At 40.5% G+C, this 19,465-nt stretch overlaps 2 protein-coding genes across 3 annotated transcripts in view; one reads left to right on the top strand and one right to left on the bottom strand.

Annotated features, from left to right (window-relative positions):
- The first annotated feature begins 560 nt into the window (after nucleotides 1-560).
- Nucleotides 561-2,501, top strand: mchr1b (melanin-concentrating hormone receptor 1b). Its single transcript, XM_029508091.1, is given in 4 exon segments — nucleotides 561-594; nucleotides 1,485-1,846; nucleotides 1,849-1,936; nucleotides 1,939-2,501. Coding segments are annotated over 4 exon segments (1,047 nt in total).
- A 1,437-nt stretch (nucleotides 2,502-3,938) lies between these two features.
- The window catches only part of usp43b (ubiquitin specific peptidase 43b), a 70,515-nt gene continuing 54,988 nt past the window's right edge, over nucleotides 3,939-19,465 (bottom strand). For both annotated transcript variants that reach the window (XM_029509109.1, XM_029509110.1), the window contains exons 9-15: nucleotides 18,207-18,310; nucleotides 16,212-16,289; nucleotides 15,954-16,083; nucleotides 14,025-14,367; nucleotides 12,871-13,029; nucleotides 12,524-12,697; nucleotides 3,939-12,123 (exon numbers count right to left, since the gene is read on the bottom strand). In XM_029509109.1, coding sequence (XP_029364969.1) covers nucleotides 10,940-12,123; nucleotides 12,524-12,697; nucleotides 12,871-13,029; nucleotides 14,025-14,367; nucleotides 15,954-16,083; nucleotides 16,212-16,289; nucleotides 18,207-18,310 — 2,172 coding nt within the window. In that variant the 3' untranslated portion in view covers nucleotides 3,939-10,939. The remainder of the gene's footprint in view (nucleotides 12,124-12,523; nucleotides 12,698-12,870; nucleotides 13,030-14,024; nucleotides 14,368-15,953; nucleotides 16,084-16,211; nucleotides 16,290-18,206; nucleotides 18,311-19,465) is intronic.

Here is a 19,465-nt window from a genome sequence, read left to right as displayed (position 1 = left end):
ATGAACCAGCCTTCATACTGATCACCATTAAAGATTAATGGCTGCTGAATAACACCAAACAGTTCTTTGACTTACACAACTGGACTTGGGCTCATGTGCTGGAGTGAGTCAGATGAAGAAAGCTGCATGTCTCCTCTATTGTATGCTGCACAGTCCTGTATAGTGTTTCATCAGCCAAAAGAGAGGGATTGCTTAAACAGACACCTTAAAAACGAGCCATAAATGACACACAGTCATAGACACAGTGTGTGTGTGTGTGTGTGTGGGGGGGGGGGGGGTGGGGGCAGACACAGTTTGGCATGTTTTAGATAAATTATTTTCCAAACAAATAAACAGAAATATCCCGTAAACTGCGCTTTTTTTACATCACTATTGGCAACGGGGTTGGCGTGTTAGTTGTTACCTTTATCCCACCGCACAAACGATTATTTAGCAAATATTTGGAATATTTGGCCGTCCTTGTTTTTATATTTTGAGACATCTGCTTTTAATTCTAACTTCTCCATCTGTGACAACAGCGACACGTTAATCCCTTGGCAGCACTGACACCTAGTGGAAATATGAGTCCCTCTGAAAACAGCCTCGGTGACACCTGTGAGACTTCACTGGGGGGGGGGGGGTAAAAGTTCACACCTTACATAAATAAATATAACAGGACTATGGCTGAACCTGGGCGGCATTAATGTCACTAAAATCATTCAGATGGGCACTTTATAGCTGAGCATATGAGCATTGGTTTGTTTGGATTACACAAAGCTGTTACAGCTGTACATGTGAATGACAGACGGAGGAAGCTTCACTATGTGGGTCTCTCTCTCTCTCTCTGCTGTCCAGTGCCTGTGAGAGTCTCTCACCCCGGTATCAGTCAGTCTACATCAGCTTCATGAACACACAGCGGAGGATCTCGGTGTGTTTGGCGTGTGCTCGGTTTTACGCCAATTCTCAGACTGCGTTTTTTTTTTTCTTATAGGGCGCTTGCGTGCCTGTCTCGCGCACTGAAGAAATCCTTTGGCGTTACATTCATGCCATCAAACCAATGACGTCAGTTCCTCTTTGTTTGAGTGGACACAATTTATCTCTTTCATACAGTTGTTCCATATTTCTTCTTTTCTTCTTCCTCTTATTATTATTATTACATTTTTATTTATTTATTTTTTTTTTATTTTATTACCAAATTCTATTTGGGGAATTCCATGTTGAATAATCTCTTTCATCCTTCAGTCCTGACAATCTAGAGGAAGGTATGTTTTTTTTTGCGTAATTTTAATATTCAGCACTAGACTAATTGAATTTCACCCACCACCTAATTTGTGTTATAATTACAACGTTTTTTTTTTAAATAAAGTTTTTGTTTTATTTTTTTTATTAACTATTAGCGAGTTAATAATGTGGTCCCCATGACTTAAAAACAAAAGGAAACAAAGGCTTTTGATGTAAAAACTAAATCACAGGCATCGTATCTTCTTGTGTATCCTTGTTCTCAGATCACCAGTGGTACAGCAATGTGCTCATGCCCAGCCTCTTCGGTGTCATTTGTTTTGTTGGGCTCTTTGGAAACTGTGTAGTCATCTACATCATTGTGAAGAAGACCAAGTTCTGCTCCCAGCAAACTGTACCAGATATATTCATCCTCAGTTTGTCTACTGCAGACCTCCTCTTTCTCCTTGGCATGCCTTTCCTTATTCACCAGCTTGTCGGTAGTGGCTCCTGGCGCTTTGGTGGCACTATGTGTACAGTCATCACAGTGCTTGATTCCAATAGCCAGATTGTCAGTACATACATACTGACCGTAATGACACTGGATCGTTATGTGGCCACTGTGCATCCCATCCGGTTCAAACATGTCTGAACACAACTGCGGCTGGGGAAGTCGTTGCTCTGGTGTGGCTGTTTTCTCTGATCTCCATCACACCAGTGTAGATGTACACAGGACTCATGTGTCTAAGGATGGCTTTGTTGGATGTGCCCTCCTGCTTCTCAACCCTGAAACTGCTACATACTGGTTCACCCTCTACCAGTTTGCTTTGCCTTTGGTGGCCATCTGCGTGGTCTTTTTCAGGGCTCTCCAAAACATGTCAGCAACAGTTGCTCCACTGCCCCAGCACAGCTAGAGGTTGCAGACGAGGAAGGTGACTTCAATGGAAGTGGCCATTTGCCTGGCATTTTTCATTTGGTGGGCCCCCTACTACATTTTACCATTGGCCCACCTTGGGGTACAACGGCCCTCCTATGCCTTTCTGTATGCCTACAACATTTCCATCAGCATGGGCTATGCCAATGGCTGCATTAACCCGATTATCTAAATTTTTTTATGCAAAACATTTAAGAGGCAGTTCACTGGGGCTATTCATCTGTCTCCCAGGCATTTCAGAGTTGCCCCCGTCCAGGCAGACGGCAGGATGAGTCTGAGGATGGCAGCAAACAGATCACATCCATCTCGCTCCCAGTCGTCAAGGGAACTATTTCAAAACATGCTACCTGTAACTGTGGCTGTCTGCTGAGATGTACTGAGTCATCGACTGAACCAATCTGCTAGTTGTTGACCAGTGCCAAAAATCCCCATCTGCCACTAATGACCACTCTGGTTTCAACAGAAAACACCTGTGTTTACATAAAAACAGAATGAAGGAAGTGCAACTTCCATTCCAAGTGTGACGTTACAATATGTGCTTAGTGATTATATAAAATATGATACTACAACACAAGTTCAGTATCATCATAGGAAATCATTCTTCTTCTGTCTTATTATATTATCGTCTGATATTGTCTCAGCAAACTGGGAGTGGGAGTGAAATGAGAGTAATATATTGAGTAACTGAATGAGTCATTATTCCTATGTCCCAGCATAAATCTCACACTTGCATTTAAAAGGACTCCTAAAGTCAAACGAGACTTTGATGTTTGGAAGAATTAAATTAACTAATAAAAAATACTTTTTTTTGAATAAAATCACACATTATTGATGAATCCCATTACTCTGCAAACCTTAATTCTGCATTTCATCAAAATGACTTGAATTATCTGAAGGAGAATTTATGATCCTTTGTCTGTACTGTACATTATTCTTTGAGCTGTTTGATGTTTTATTGTTGGAAAGCAGAAACGTTTAATTGCAACAGTTTTGTCTGTGCGTGTGTGTCTGTGTCTGTTTTTGAGCCAGGCCACCATAAAAACCAACAGCCATTTGTATGGAAACAATGCTGTGATTTAAATATTGATGAATAAGAATATTGATATTTAGGAATTCAGCAAGCTTTTACAAATGAACGTTACATGCCATATGACTATAGGTCCTATTTTCGTGACAATGATAACTCTAGGTGATAGTGATGCAGGATTCATCTCCGTGTATCAAACTAACTATGATATTAAGGCTTTGAAACTGTGAAAACTTCTTTTTCACCTTATGCGTTTGAACTGGTGAATTCCACTCCAGGGCTATCCTTGACACGCGTAATGTGTGAATAAAGTGTCGGATTCAATTGAAATATGTGTGTTGTGGGTGTGGCTTACTCCCCAAGGCAAGTACTCTGGCTCAGCCTTCTTCAGTGGCAGCAGCTCTCAAAAACAAAAACGGCATCAGGGTGATGAACTGATATACATTCAACTGTATATAGAGTCATACTACTATACTATGCTGTATGTTTAATAATGCATAATAACGAGAGTCTGCTGAACAGTTTTAATTAGTGTATGGAATAAAGAAATGTAAAATCCATGAAATAGGATTGACGTATGAAAATGTTGCAAAGGATTGAGTAGTCCTCTCTGGTGGAAATATGTATCCATGAAAACACAGTCTTGTGTTCAAGGTCAAATGTGAGCAAACTGCTGAAAGACGCAGGTACGCAGTTGATCTAGAAGTAGTTTTTTTAATTAAGGAAAATTTCTTCTCATTTGAAGTAGACAACGTTAATACTCACTGTAAGAGTTGATGGTGTTTTATGAAGGCATACACATGGCCTAATGGTTTTGACTCAGGCACTGATGCAGAGGTGACCCATCAAATACATTTTCAGTTTGAAGTGATTGTGAATGCTTCTTGTTGAAAAGTCAATCGATAAGTTGTAAGGACAATACACCCAAAAAGAAATGACAAATACTAGACAGCAATGACACACAATATTAGAGGTGAACCAAAAACCAAAAAGAAATGCTAAATTACTATAAATATAAATAAAACATCACCAAAATAAGTCACTAAGAGACACTAAGACCTATAAGGACAAAAACTTCAATACTAAGCAGAATGACCATGACGATATGAAACAACAACAACAGCAACAAAACAAATAAAAAAACATTCAAAATGCAAAATAAAATACAAATAAATATACAGAATAAAAATGCTATGTATATAAATCTCATTTTAGTGGTAGGTTTAGAATTCATAGAAGAATTCAGTGGAGGAAAACAGTTTTGAATTCATTACTTGTATATGAACATGATTTGTCCTCTGTGGAACTAATTATGTTTTCATTTTCATCTGAAAAAAATAAAAATAAATCTTAAGGCAAATGATAGGCATCATCTGTGATAAAAGCAAACAAGCATTCCTCAGACTGCAGTCTCAGTCTGAATTTGTTCTTTAGCAGTTTTCCCATCTTAGTAAGAAGCTATTCAAGACAATCGGCAACATGTGACGCAACAATGGTGTCCATCAGTCAGAAAGTAGAGACACTCATCTCTCCAAATGTCATGCAATTTCCAAGGGTTCTATAAACGGTTTAAATTAGATACAAACCCATCAACCTTCAGTTCAGTTCACTTCAGTCATTCAGAGATGGCAGCTAAGTGTGAGAGCAACAAGAGCAACAATAGCCACAGGACAATAACACACCATTAAAGAAATCTCCACGCAGTGAAAACAGTCATTACTCTTCCCATGGAAGCAGAAGGCACTAATCTCATTTTTTCACAAACACCCTCATGGCTTCTGTACTCAGAGGACAGATGTGTGCCTGCTTGAGCTTAGGACACTGAAGTCACCTTAACAACCACACAGCATATGCTAAATGCTAAAAAGCTGAGCAAGTGACACAAGCTGCTATGCACCATTAGTATATATATCCTTGCCTATTCTATTTTATATTACTCTGTAATCACATACTGTATATGAATCTATACATTGTACTAATGTATATTGTATTTGTACAGCTGCATAATCATCCATATGCTTGTCTGTTATCAATAATTTCCAAAATATCCAAATGCATAATGAGATTTGAAAGCAAAAAGGACAATAATCACTTTTGCAAGTGCATAACCGTTTATCTGTAATTTATTTAGGCTTTTTGAACATCCAGCTAGATAATGAATAGCACCCCTACCACCCTCCTGACTAATTTGACAGGTACTTTTGAAGAGCAGATGAGGAAGCCCAGCGCAGGGATTTTTTTTCTCTGAAATCCTGAATGGTCACATTGAGCCATCAGTTTTGAGAATAAATTGAAGTCCAGTTATAGAGAAAAACCTGACAGCTGATAGAACAAAAGGATTAAATGAATAAAAGGGAAATGAATGGAGCAAATGAGACTGCAGTACAGAGAAATGTAATTCCAGGAATCAGCAAGAGTGACACATAGTTTAAATATAAGAACCAAATATGATGAGTTCACATTCAGCCTCTGTTGTTTACCAACTAGTTGAATTGCAAATGAACAGCATTGTCTTCATGTGTCTGACCATGCTTGAAATTTTGTCTTATGTGCAAGCAAGAAGCACCAGACAGTGAAAGCAGTTTATATTCTACATTTATACACATAAGTAGCACTATCCACTGTCCTGCTGGGAGTCTGCAGAGCAATTATAGCGAAGCATTGCCCGTCCTTTTAATTCCCATCTTACCAGAGGAGATGGCGGATGTTCTGGAACAGCATATGAGATACAGGGTTGATCTTCAGCTCTCTCTGCACAGAGAAATGTAAACACAATAACATTTCATCACAGAAGCTGATCACCTACACATCAGGGCATGTGTATAAAGCAGCTGCAGATATGTGTATCTTAAATGGATGTTCTTCAAAAGACACTCTTTTGTCTGTGTATCTTCCAAAAAAAGGAAAACAAACAAACAAACAAAAAAGCTATAAAGTAAATAAGAAGTGCGTAGACACAGTGATACAGCTGATGTTATGGTCTTATGAAACAAACTGACCTTCTAAGGGCTTGAAGGTTTACCTTGAAACAGCCAGGAAATTTGTTGCCTTTTCTTTCAACCCTGACCCTGACCCTAACACTAACAGTAAGCCTCTTCTTGTCTGGTATCTGAGTTTATTCAGGTGGGCAGTTCTAGGAAGAGTGCTGGAGCCAGTCCCAGTTGACATTGTCCAAGTAGCTAGCATATTACAGGGCTGAAATAAGTAAGGCAAACATTTATGCAATTTAGAGTCACCAATTACACTAACCTGCATTAATATTTGGAATGTGGGAGGAAAAACTCGCAGACGCAGAGAAAACATGCAAAGTCTGGCCTCAGGTCTGAGCCCAGACCTTTCCTGTTGTCCTACAAGGCTAACCCCTGCCTCAAATATTTTGGCAAAATAAAACACGCCTTTTAATAACTCCCGTTGTCCCCATTGCCAACCTTAACACCCCTAAAAATGCTGAGCTCCAAAGCTTTCTGCTCTTACCTTAAAAACCCATCTCCATGTTTGAAGAGCCAGAGACACAGAATACACTCCCAATTAAAAAAGTTGGCTTCATATAGGCACCATGGCAGCCTGTCGGGTAGCAGCTGCACTGAAGTTTCTCAGTACTCTGGCCCCTCTGTGCTGTGTTTCATGGAAATGAGCCTTTATCACAGCTCTGATAATTAAAGAGCATATAGCCTTGAATTCTAAGAAACAGCAGAGCTGCCTGATGTGAATCAGAGATAAGAATGATGACACACTCAGGTTGACATAAATCATTCAGCTCATCTGAATTTATGTGTGAGAATTGCTGTGTTTAATTTGCCATCCATAACACTTACAGTACATTAAGCAGACATTTTACACAGTCCAGGGATTTTTGTGTGTTGTGCCCAATTCAACCCCATTTAGCATATGTATTAATCTGATACAGTAACCTGAAACATACGGTTTTAATCTGGTACTTAAATTACATAATTAAACATCCGGTACAAAATGTAGAGTTTTAAAAAAGTTAATAAAATATAATCTAGCCATATTTACCAAGTAATGTCCCAGAAACTTCCTTCACTCACCCTCGTTTCATTTTGGTAGAGTGTAGTTAAACAGCACACAAGATGTCACATACCATGAAATGTGAATGCAGTTACAGTGTCAGCAACCATTCTGGACCTTCACTTTTCTATTCCCTAAAATTCCCCAGGCACAACTTTATGATGCACATATTCACAAACACATCAGATTAGACACAAACCATCAGGTGAAAATAAAATAAAATTTATATCAACCTTTTCATCTCTGAGGTTTCCTCAGAAAAAGCAAACGTGGCGACAGATGCAAAGACAAGATTGTGTCTGGTGACTCTCAATTATTATGCAGCTGGACTGTGTCTGTGTTGGTGAGTTAATTACAGTGCGAATGAATGTGAAGCGTGGTTACCATGGGGACACATTACATCTCTGTGGTTCCAGAGAATTAATAATAGTGTTGGTGATTGGTGTTTGTGTGTGTATGTATTTGGATACACTAATCAATCCCAAATTAGAAAAATGTATTAAAGTATGTTTTTCCTCCACATGTGGTCCTATTAGTGTTTGTATTTTATTAGTTAGGGCTCATATCCAACATCAGTGAGTGACATGAAGCAGAGCAAAAGCGAAAACAAAGATTCATCTCCAGCTGCTAGGAACGTTACTATATCCATGTTTTGTTTTCTCAGAACCAAATCCTACATCCCCTTCTTTTAATGTAGCCAAAATTTTTTAGAACCCCTCCAACAACCAGCTCAAAAACTTTAACTTCGAAAGCAATTAAGCTAAGCTTTCAGAATTCTGCCATATTTAATCCGGTATAAATCCAAGATGTCCCACATTTTTAAAAATCTTTTATGAAAGGATGTAGCTTAGTCCTCTCAAACACAGAAAAACATTTCCATTCAGAATCACATGATAAAATACAAATGAAGACAAGATTTTCACCTGTGCATGATTTCTGTGTGAAACCATTTTACAAGTAAGCACATTTGAAGTTAAATATACATCAGATATAAGGCATACACAAACACGTGTGTGTGTGTGCGCGCGCATGGTCATCTTTGAATTAAAATGGAAGACCTTCCTGTGCATATAAATATCTTATAAATTCTTTTGGGTGTATTTTTTGTTAAACGGTCGCTTAAAATGTGTTACAATTGTCTTTGTCATTATTTTACGCAGAATTTGAAGTGTCGCTTGCCCTGGGCTGACAGTTATCTGCTGTGTACAATGCTCATAATTATTCAACTTGCAATGTGTTGCTTGTTCACACCGTAAAATATTTTTTTTTGAATTGGGCAGTTTGCCTGTGAACGCCATAAATTACACACAGCTCTCGTACACATTTATAAATCTTGATCTTATTTGCCGATCATGCATCATTACTATTGAAACTATTCTCGCTCCACTAGTAAATTCCTGCTTTTGCCAATTTCTAATTGCTTTTAAATCTCACAGGTAACTTGGTTACCTGGGTTAGCTGGACACACAGCAACATATGGAAACCCATTTGAAAAAGAGCAATGGTAACATGGCAGGGCGACTGCATGTGGCAAAGCAATGTTGGTACAGCAGCCAAATTAGAGTGCAGGTGTTTGTACATTTTGCAACGGGACATGTTTTGTCCAGTTGTCTTTATTATGTGTATGCCTAAACGATCCCACTGTATACCAATTTGAATAAGCAATTTTTCAGCTCAGTGTTTCAAACAAGTGTTGGTTTTATATCTCTATATAAAGGGGTAAAGCTAAGTTACTCAATCACCCTCTGCTTTTCAGGTATTGATAATAAAGGCCAAACTGAAATGATGCTTTTTAACAGTAGACTGCTTTGTAAAACAAATGACGAGAACAAAAATCACATTACAGCAGTTTATCTCCTCAGTAAATTCAACTCTGCATAGATTTAGTTTAAGACACACACAGGTAAAGCAGTACTATGACGGGTGAGAGATGTACTTTGCTTCCAGCGGTGCCTCATGCTGGGAGCTTCTTTGTGTGCTGAGCGCAGAGATCCGATGGGAGGTCCAAGGGTTCAAATGTCATTCTGATCTATCACAGAGGCACTTATCAAAAAACAAAAACAACAACAAAAAAAACAGAAAACAAAAAAAACAACAACAACAACAACAACAACAACAAAACAAAACACAGTAATCAGTCTCAGGGTAACCAATCACTGAGATAATCACTATGAATGATATTAATGATAATAATGATAAAACACACTTTTGAAACTGCATTTCTTCCTCTTATTTTGCAAGGCTAAAGTTCAAACACATTGTTAGTTACTGCTTTACTTCACCACAGCATCTTGGAATCTTCCTCATAAGATCCTGTTAACTTCATTATTACCTTTCTGTTCACCATGTGCAGGTTTCTTATATAAATGAAAATCATCTTAGTCGGTTTTGTGCCAAAACTCTTGGTGTCCTGGATGAAATTGCGCCTATTTAGTTTAAAATGACCTCAGGTGAACACCATGGAAATGCAAAGGAAAAGTGAAAATGCAGAGAAGCTGAGAGTAAAAGGAGAAAAGCAAATGAATGATGTCATTTTTAAGGAGTGACTCTGCATTTATAACAACACCAGTGTGGATAAATTAACAAACCCCCCATCACAGATGACTCAGTATTTTATATCAGTTCAAAGAAGCAATGAGTATTTCCTTTTTCCCATCAGAAAATCAGAAAGGTTAGATGATAAAAGTGTTGAAATTATATTTTCTCTGGTCTTGATCCTCCACTGCCAGGTGTGTTAATGTGTGCCAGGTGTGTTTTAAAATAAATCTTCTCTTACACTTCTTCTCTTATCTCAAACCTCCCAATCTCAGGCAGAACATGTAATTTTTAACCAGGTTGATGAATATAAATAGCTTCTCTGACAATTTTCAGTCTGGTTTCTGTCTGCATTACATTATTGAATCTACCCTCCAAGAAGGTACGGCATGACATTTGTCTATAAACTCTAAATACAAACTGATGATAAATTACTGCTTTACAAATAAGAAATTGTGTTTAACCCTCATGAAGAGTCCTGGTTCAAGGGATCGTTTTGTCTCTGTGCCTACGACTCAAATCTGCTATGCTGTAAGGAGTCCCACAAGGATCTAATCTTGGGCTGCTGAACCTGTGTTGGGGCTTGCAGTGAATGGATGGATGCCTGAAAACTTTCAATTAACTGTTGAGTTAAAAAAAAAAAGAAAAGAAATAAGGTTAAGACTGAGAATTCTCCATTTGAGAAGAGAGAAGGATGGTTGGAACCCAGTCATAAAGCCCTGGTATAATCATGGATGAGGATGACCACACCAAAGCTACAAATAAATCTGTACTTTGGCATCTTAAGAACAAAGCTATGGCCAGGGGCCTTGTATCTAACCAGCTCTAATTCATCTAGTGGCTTTAAGAAGAAGTAAAAAAAAACCAAAACAAAACAAAAACATATTGTTCTCTGCTCCCTTCTTTTAATCTTTTAATCTTGCAGTTAAACTATAGATTATCTGTTTTATGATCTAACTCTAACCCTGACCTTAATTTTATACTGTTCTTTTATTAGGCTTTTCACCTCCTTTTCTACCTCTTCTATTTCTGTTAAGTGCATCGATGATCTCTGTATGTTAATGTGCTGTACAAATAAACTTGGCTTGCCTAAAAGCTGTGAGAAGATAGATTTCACCATTGTGCGTCAATCTGTTACTGTAGAGGCTTGTGTCACATCAGCTGAATGGAAAACGCCTCATCAGCTCATAAAATCTATATCTAGCATAGTATTCCAGCTAAGGGAGCACCACAGGTTCAAAAACAGTCCTCAGGGACAGGTCATGCCTACCCAGGGAAGTGGTACTGTATCGCGTCCGCTGCAGAGTGGCGTAGCCGGGCTTGTCTGACAGCAGGACGCGATGGCCCGGCGGGACGACTATTTCACCATTCCTCTGCAGGGAGGCACACCTGCGAAACGTTGGATCCAGTTTTGTCTGGATGTTGCTTGAGCTGTGAGCACGCTGAATGTCCATCGGCTGATGATTCCCGGCCTTCCCGTTCATGAGCTGTAGTTTGCAGTTGGTGTCACAGCTGGGGAGGACACAGGCCTTCCTCTCTTCAAGTGCCACTGCAGTCAGCGTCCCATTAGACAGGGACAGTTTGGCTAAATTACTGCCCGCCAGCTTCTCCAGTTGTCCATGTCCATTCATATGCCCATCTTGCCCCTTGACTGGCGACCTGGTATGGTCTTTCTTCATGAAACCAGGTTTGAAGAAAGATAAGATGTTGTCGTGGCTTCGACATTCCTGTTCCATCTGCCCTCTCCTGTCCTCAGGTTGAATGGCCATGTGCAACAAGTCTTTTTGTGCCTTTGAGGTCAACCCTGTTTGTACCTTGGTTCTTCTCAAAGTGGAGTCCCTGCTTGGGGGTGCACTGTGGCTGATATGACCCCCAAGGATGGCTCCTCTTTGTAGCTGGAAGTCCTGGGACCTGCCCTGGTCCGGCTTGGCTCTCTTCGATGACCTCTGCCTCAGAAATCCATCATCTCTAGCTTTGATGTTGCTGCTGTTACCGACTCCCTGGTTGATGTTCCTCTCCATACATGGTCTCTGTCCCTCTGGTATTTTGGGGGAATAGCACGTGTCAGAGTTAGCTCTGTCCGTACAACTCAGACTGCTGCCGCTAGGGGAGCTACAGTCCTGTGCTGCCTCATAAGCTCTTCCTTGGGCAGTCCTTTGTGGTGGGGTGGCCACCAGTGTGACGATAGGGTCTTTGGTACATCGTGGCCGACGCCCAGACTCCAGGTACTCCACGAGTTCCCCAGGGTGGGTCTGGGCTGGGTGTTTAATGCGGTCTTTGGAGCCAAAGGACCACCTCAGTGGCAGGACTTTGCTCATAGTCTCCTTGGGCTTTGTTGGTGATCTCATGCTGACACTTCTGCCTTGAGTCCCTCGGACAAATGGCTTGGTGTCGAATCCGTCTAAGGCAAAATACATGACATATGAGACATAGAAAATGCTGAGGTTCACTCATAGTATGAAGCCGAGTGGTCTAAGGTGCTGGCTCTAAGGAGGTGTGGGTTCAACTCCTGCCAATCCATAGGTTAGAATTGCTAAATGTTAGCTAATTCTCTGTAATTTCCCCCAGAATCACTAAAATATACAGTGTTTCTTTACTGTACTGGTTGCAGCTTTGATACATGTCTGACACAGTACCTGCCCAGCCAGTGCTGACGGATTGGACCCCATGTGCTGTTACCATGGTAACAAAATGTGCCAATGGGGCGTAAGTATTGAAGATTAGCAAATAATTGCTGCCTTATAAAATAGTTTTTTAGTCAAGAAATTGAAATGTTTGAAGATAATACTCCCAGAACCTACTTGTCTCTTCTGTTTTGTGGGGTTCATCTCCAAACACTGGCAGCTCAGGAGAATTCTGGGCTTGTATGGGCCCTTGTGGTATGTGGACGGGTCCTCCTGACACCACACTGCCCCTCTCACTGCCACCTGTCAGCCTGACCAGCCAATGGTCAGATGCGGATGAGCTGGTGGAACCTATGCAAGGATAAAAAAGGAGATAGGCTCTTATTTTCTGGTTATTAGAGAGGCCTTGTGTGGCCATGAATATGCACAGCAACACAATGACGCCTTCACACAGCTGCATATGCTGCATATGTCACAGTGAGGTAATACAGATTCTGTTCTGTACACACACAGAAAGGACAAACCTGTGACTGAGGAGCTGGCAGACCAGGGGGGTATGGTGTTTCTTCTCTGATAGAAAAGGATGTAGGCTCCACGTGTGCACACCTCCCCCTCTGGAACCGGCTCAGCGCTGCTGTCATCATAGCTGTACCACTTGCCGTCAACTGAGTTCCTACAGAAGGCTGTAATTATGAAAACACAGCACAGAGATGGGAAGCCTGGGTGACTGGAGTATGAAAATGTAAAACGGTATTTTCTTGTGCGTGTGGTGTCCCTTTTAATTTGCTATCAAATTGGCACCCTTGGGGCAAAGCATACAGATGTGTATCATCTGACTTTCATGACTTACAGATGATACAGATCTGCATTAAAGCCCACAAGCAGCGCTAGGAACTTTATAATGTCCTGTGTTGCTGAATGTTATATTGATTTGCTAAATCTTCCCTGCTGTTCAATGATTCAGTGTAATGGCTCTTATATGCCTCAGCCCTACCATTAACACTCTTTAATCTAATCGGAGCGTCTTCTCCAGGGGTCGATTATTTAGGCATAATTTTCCTTTGATGTTCAAGTGAGTGAAATGTTGCAGACTAACCTAACCCTTTACATGAGACGTCCGTGAAGGTTCTCACTCATCTAGGTCATCTTAGTCTTGGAGTGTTTAGTGCGAAGCAACTGGACTTCTTATCTAGTATGAAGACCCTCTCACCCAAAAGGCTTCTTCAGTTCTGAGGGTGGGAATTGCCCCGACCACTCTGCGTTAAATACCTGGGCTTCCCGGACTGACCCTCAGAACTAAGTCTAGTGTGTTTTGACACAAAACCCTGCCCCCAGGTTTATGACAGAGAGAGATGAAACACCAACATTAGTCTAATCCGTGCTCCTCTTCATTGGTTATCATCAGGTGATTTTAAATTCCACCTTTGCACTCAGAGTAAAGATGCAAGCTTTGTCTGGTTTTTACCTCTCCTCCAAAAGCTCCTTTTCACTGTGGAGATTTGTGTTAACTGCTGAAATTTGTGGCAACTGTTTGTACCAATGTCATTCATGTCTGGCATGTTATTCACTTTTTCTGTCTTCTTACTGTAAACCTCTTTGCATCATGTTAAAGGGTGCTAAAGTGATATTTTTGGCATTAGTAGTGTTATAAGTCACTCAGTCATCATGCTGGTCTGACCTGTGTAATGTCCGCCATGCATTCCTCCATGATGGTTGCACACAGCATACAGATCGTACAGGAAGTCGGGAGAAGCCAGGTCGGCTCGGCGGGCCTGTTTCCAACCAGGCTGGAGGGGGAGCTGATGGGTGCCGTGGTTGCGGTTCACCATATGAGGCGCCATGTCTAGGCCCGCCAGGGGGAAATGCACAAATGTGGTGAGCTTGTTCCTCCGCTCCCCCACCTGCCTGAAACGCTTCAGGTGCAGGATCAGGATGTCTGGCAGTGTCCACAGGCTCATCTTCACCATACCCTGCTTCAGCTGTTTACAGTGGGGGCACTTCCAGGCATCATCTGGGGCAAGCTGGTGGGGGAGAGTGAGAGACTTTAAAAATACTCTTAGATAAGATGTGTGACTAAACCTTGGGAACTTTCACTCCCATCACATATGCCATAATCTCGTCCACTTGGGAAAAGGATGTACATTTTGAGGCTGGTGTTATAGTTACTGGTTTTGCCCACACACACTCCCCAACCTTGCCACTGGCACAGTTGCTGGCATGAAGCAGCCTTGAGGTGAAAGAAAAGTAACAAGAATGTTTTGTATTCAGCATTCAGACCTTTTGTGTTGAGGTCCAGATCTCTGAAAGGCTGTGAGCAATCCTGCGGCACTCAAAGTCAAGGTTTTACCCGAGCAGCTACTGTATGGTTAAACTAAGGCAACAATTTCCCTGTCTGGACTGACAACCGAGTGACAGCAGTGTCTCCCCAATGCCTGCAGCTCCACTGTCTGGCGTCAGCAGCACTCACACACAAAACAGCACAACACAGAATGCAATACGAATGTGCCCATGAAGTCACAGTGTACACTAGAATGTAAATTCAACACGTACCTATATCTTTGTAGGGAGAGCACATATCAGTTTTATGTCAGCTGAAATGTGTAGGTTTTGTTTATTTTTTGCTTGAGCAGTTTTTTCATTCCTCTTCATTCTGAATGTGTTTTAGGTAAAAAGAAGTTTGTAGAATTTAATGTGAAGTGTTTTCAAAATGAAAATAAAATGTTCTATGTTTTGTGTTCTTTGTGATAACATTCTTACTTTCTGCTCCAAATTGATATGAACTACGTCCCTCATATGTTGATGATGAGGTTCGTGATTATTTATGTATAATTTGAGTGGCTTGTCCAGCATCGACTGGCTGCTGACTCTTGATGAGCAGCTCTGAACAGTTTTACAACTGTGACTCAGGAACACTCCACATGATGACAATATTCTACACAGGCTGCAGAGAGTGTGTGCACATATTACTGAGATGTACACATGAATTTAGTAGTCTTCATTTCAGATCCTATCGTTTATTCATTTACATTTATTCATTTAAGTCTGTTCTTCATATATACATCAATCTTTTTGGTGTGCTTTTTTTGTTTGATTAAAATCAGTAAATGCGCCATATTAGCTTTACTATTAACTATAAAAAATAATAATAAAAAAAAAAAAAGAAATAATGAAGAATTAAAAACCTTTTGCTGATGTGTCCAAAATTCAATAAGCTAAAGTTAAACTCTTGTTATTTAATGAGTTCTTTTCCTGAGAGCCACGGTGTATATGGACACGACTCGCGTTCTGGGGAGTTTGGCCAAAAAGAAAGACTTCATCAATAATCACAGCTGCTAAAGAAAAGCTCATCTGTCATGGCTATCAGTCACTATAACAACAAACAGCATATAGCATTAGTTGCATCATTGCTTTTACAATTAATTTACTTTGAAGAATCGTTCAGAACTGGATTGATGGCATTTTATTAACGAAAGAAATGAGCTCAGAAAAAGCCTCTGTACCCAGACAATCTCAGCAGAGGAGATTATGGAGGGATTTAGGAGGCTCGGTGTCACAATACATGGCTGTTAATGGCTGTCAAAGGTTTCTGCTGTAGCAGACAGGCTACCTGTTCCTCTTTGGTGTACAGTTGGATGCACTCATCCAAGGTGCAGCTGTACTGCTGGACGTGCTGCAGCTGCTGATTTCGAACGCTCTCCGCATCCTTCACCACCTCCTCCTGAATGTTGCCAAACAGGCTGTTCCCCAGGACAAATGTAAAACAGATGGGTCAAATGGAGCATGTAGGGCGTTGATTCATGTAAGGTTAATAGAACAAAATGTGACAGTAACCGCGAGGTGGCGTGTATGACAAAATCCCACTGACCAGTCTTTGATTCTGTGCTCCCACTCGATAATGAGCTTGACGTGGGGAGGGCCTCCTGAGCCGCATAGCTTCAGAGCTCTAAAAGACAGGAGACACTTACTGCACCTTCAACCTCAGACACATTTCCAGCTATTTTTTGGACTTGTACTGGGGCTTTGTAACCACTAGGTGTCAGCATTAGTTCAAAGTATGAACCACTGAGCTGCATGCACAGACGGAAATAACACTTTTATTCAACAGTTGCTTGATAATTATGTCTCGTTCTTTGCTGTATGTAGAAAAACAGTAAAACATATCTGGGATTGGATTTGGGATTTGTAGCAAGACAAATACATCAAATGTTCTGACATGACAGTATGCTTTAAAGACATTGTTATGTCACATATCAACATTAACTCAGCAGCTTCAAAAGGTCAACACTGAAGTTACAAAGAATTCTTAACTTAAGGCTTACTTGCAAGATTCTTCTGGTGCTTTTTTGTGCATCTACCGAATGGCATCTATTTCTGTCTGTTTTTGCTGAACTGCGATCTCTTGTTAATCTAACCTTAACCACTGAGACGATGCAAAATCAGCTTAAGATCATCGTCGTCTTGTTCCGTCATCCAGTATTTGGGGAAACATTTAATCAAAAATGCCAAAAATGTATCTCATACTGTCAGTGAAATAAAAAGTTAGTAGGGTTCATTCTGTGGTGACCATGAATAAGTGGGCAAAAAATCAGGGCAATCCATCAAAGAGTTTCTGGAGAATTCAGGTGCATATGGTGATGTCTGTGCTGCATTTCTAACATGCATGTCTCTTCTTTTCTTTCTTCTCTCACTCGCTCTCTCTCTCTTTTTTTTTTTTACTACAAACCACCTTTACCTAAAGGCACCAGTTAATGTTAAATAAGAACCAAAGTGACGGGAACCATGGCTAAAACAATAGAAAAACAAAGTGGGTTTGTGTGTATCAGTTACACTTCCTGTGCAAGATGCTTTGGTGTATTTGACATGACACAAAGACACACAGTTTCCAGGGACTGACAGGAGTGAACAAAGTACACTGAAACATTTGCACATTTTTGTGCTGTTTGATGTGGGTTGACTTGGGGACAGAACATATTTCTGAATCATTAGAGTTCAAACGCTATCATTACATTAGTTTCTAAGATACAGTGTGCAGCACATTTCCATTTAAAAAAAAAGACATTGCCCCCTTCCGCACCATTCAACTGTTCTTAGCAACAACACAAATGGAGGTCCTTTCAAGACTTTGCCAAAATGCCCCTTTGAAAGAGCAATTCACTTCTTCAAGTGAAGAGCGTCAGGCATGCAATCATGAAAATGGATAAAATGTTTGCACATTTCAGTCTGCTGCTGTAAAATACATCATGCAACCTTTACAGCTGGTGAGAGATCAAATCAAAAGAAGAGATAAATTGAACATCTGCACAGACTGCATCAATTAATTTCTAGTGGTGGACTCTAACAAGTTTTACAACAGTTTTCCTAGTCCACATGTGTTCAGACATTGCTTGTCTGCCTGTAGTTCTCAAGAAGCACGTTATTAGATTAGAGCAGATTTAAAATGCATTAAAATTGATTATGTCGGATCAAATTTGAATGAGCTTGGTGAACATTGGATCATTGCAGTATTGAAATGTTTCAGCATCATACCAGCGATTCAAAGACAAAAGAAGACATTTGGAATAATCTAATAATCCTCTGGTCTATTATATCAGAGGTGTCCAGACAGCCACTTAGCCGACAGTCACCGTGGCCCGAATGCTTCTCCTGGTCACATCTACAGAAATGACCAACACCACATGGAAAAAATGTGTTCTGGCTAACTATTCCAGAAATGTGCCTACAGGACGATGTGCCGGGTACAGATGAGAGCGTTATAGAGATACAGGGCCTTTTATTCGGCTCTCTAACCACAGGCGCTTCCCAAAGCTACAACAAAGGGGAACATGCAGAGCACGCTGACACGTGCATTTTCATCACTAACCTGTCGACAGCAGGGTGGTAGAGCGGCCGTCCATCCTGAGGAGACAGGTAGCTGTAAAATGCTGATCCTCCCACCACACGGATGTTAAACAGCACCCTGGTGTTCTGAAAGAGCCCAAACAAAAACACTGTGAACACAGTACGGCAGGAGTATAATAATGACATTTACTGCAACCGCTTTCGAAACATTGTCACACATCTAAGAATATTACCTTGCTCCAAAGATTACAGTCACAGTGCTAAATAAATGACGTTAGTCTGCTGAGCCAGACGCATCTCTAATTTGGCTGGGCCCCGGAGGATGTTTGCACAACAACACAAGAACGCACCAGTGTTTATTGTGCCGATCTGCAATTTTACTGGGCTGACAAATCAGCACTAAAAAGAAAAACTCAAACTTCAGCAATGGGATCTAACCCTAACCCTCTTTTCCCTCTGGAGTCAGACTAACAAAATCATTTTAGCTCAGTTACTAGTCCAGCACTGATTTTTTTTTTTTACCAGACAGAAATATCTCAACCATTATTGGGTGGACTGACATTAATTCAGGCACTGATGTTTCCCAGTGGATGAATTATTTTTGTCTTCGGCCCTTCCTGCTGGGGTTGCCAGCAGGTGGAAATCTTTGAGCTTTTAATGGGAATTAGTAAAATGAATGAAATTCATTTTCATTAGTTCAGTTCAGATGTTCATGTTCCCATCAGGATGAACTTTTTTTTTTGTCTCTTGGGTAACTTTGTTTTTCATCTGATGATTCCATAATTTAAAATCTTTAATTTAACTTTAATTGTTTTTAAATGATTATGATTATTAGTATTATCGCTGTTGTTGTTGCCAATTAAAAATACATTTGTCCAATACTTTCTGGCCAGATACATGCAGATTAGATGGCACTTACATCGCCTAAGCTGGTGCACTGCTCGATAGCTCGGTAGCATTTAGCTCAGAGCATTACTCAGTGTGGTCCCTCAGAAGAGTGCTGCCACCCCACACTGGTTCACCACAGCAAATTATGAGAAATGTCACTGCTTGTTGTTATGTGTTATTCATCTATCATGGTTTTGTGTAACTGCTGTGAAATACTTTCATAATGGAAAAATGAGAACACATAGCTCACAATGTTCCTGCAGCACCAATATTTCTCAGGACTTTTGTTGTGGTGAGATACGGCTGCTCAGTTTGGAGACTTCAGGCCATAAAAATGTGGATTTAACTGACTTTATGGATCCAACATGGTTGTGCTTTGTGTAAATTGCTGAG

Source organism: Echeneis naucrates, chromosome 8, assembly GCF_900963305.1.
Source record: "Echeneis naucrates chromosome 8, fEcheNa1.1, whole genome shotgun sequence".
NCBI classification, from domain to species: domain Eukaryota; kingdom Metazoa; phylum Chordata; class Actinopteri; order Carangiformes; family Echeneidae; genus Echeneis; species Echeneis naucrates.
This window is presented reverse-complemented; position numbering and strand designations above follow the sequence as displayed.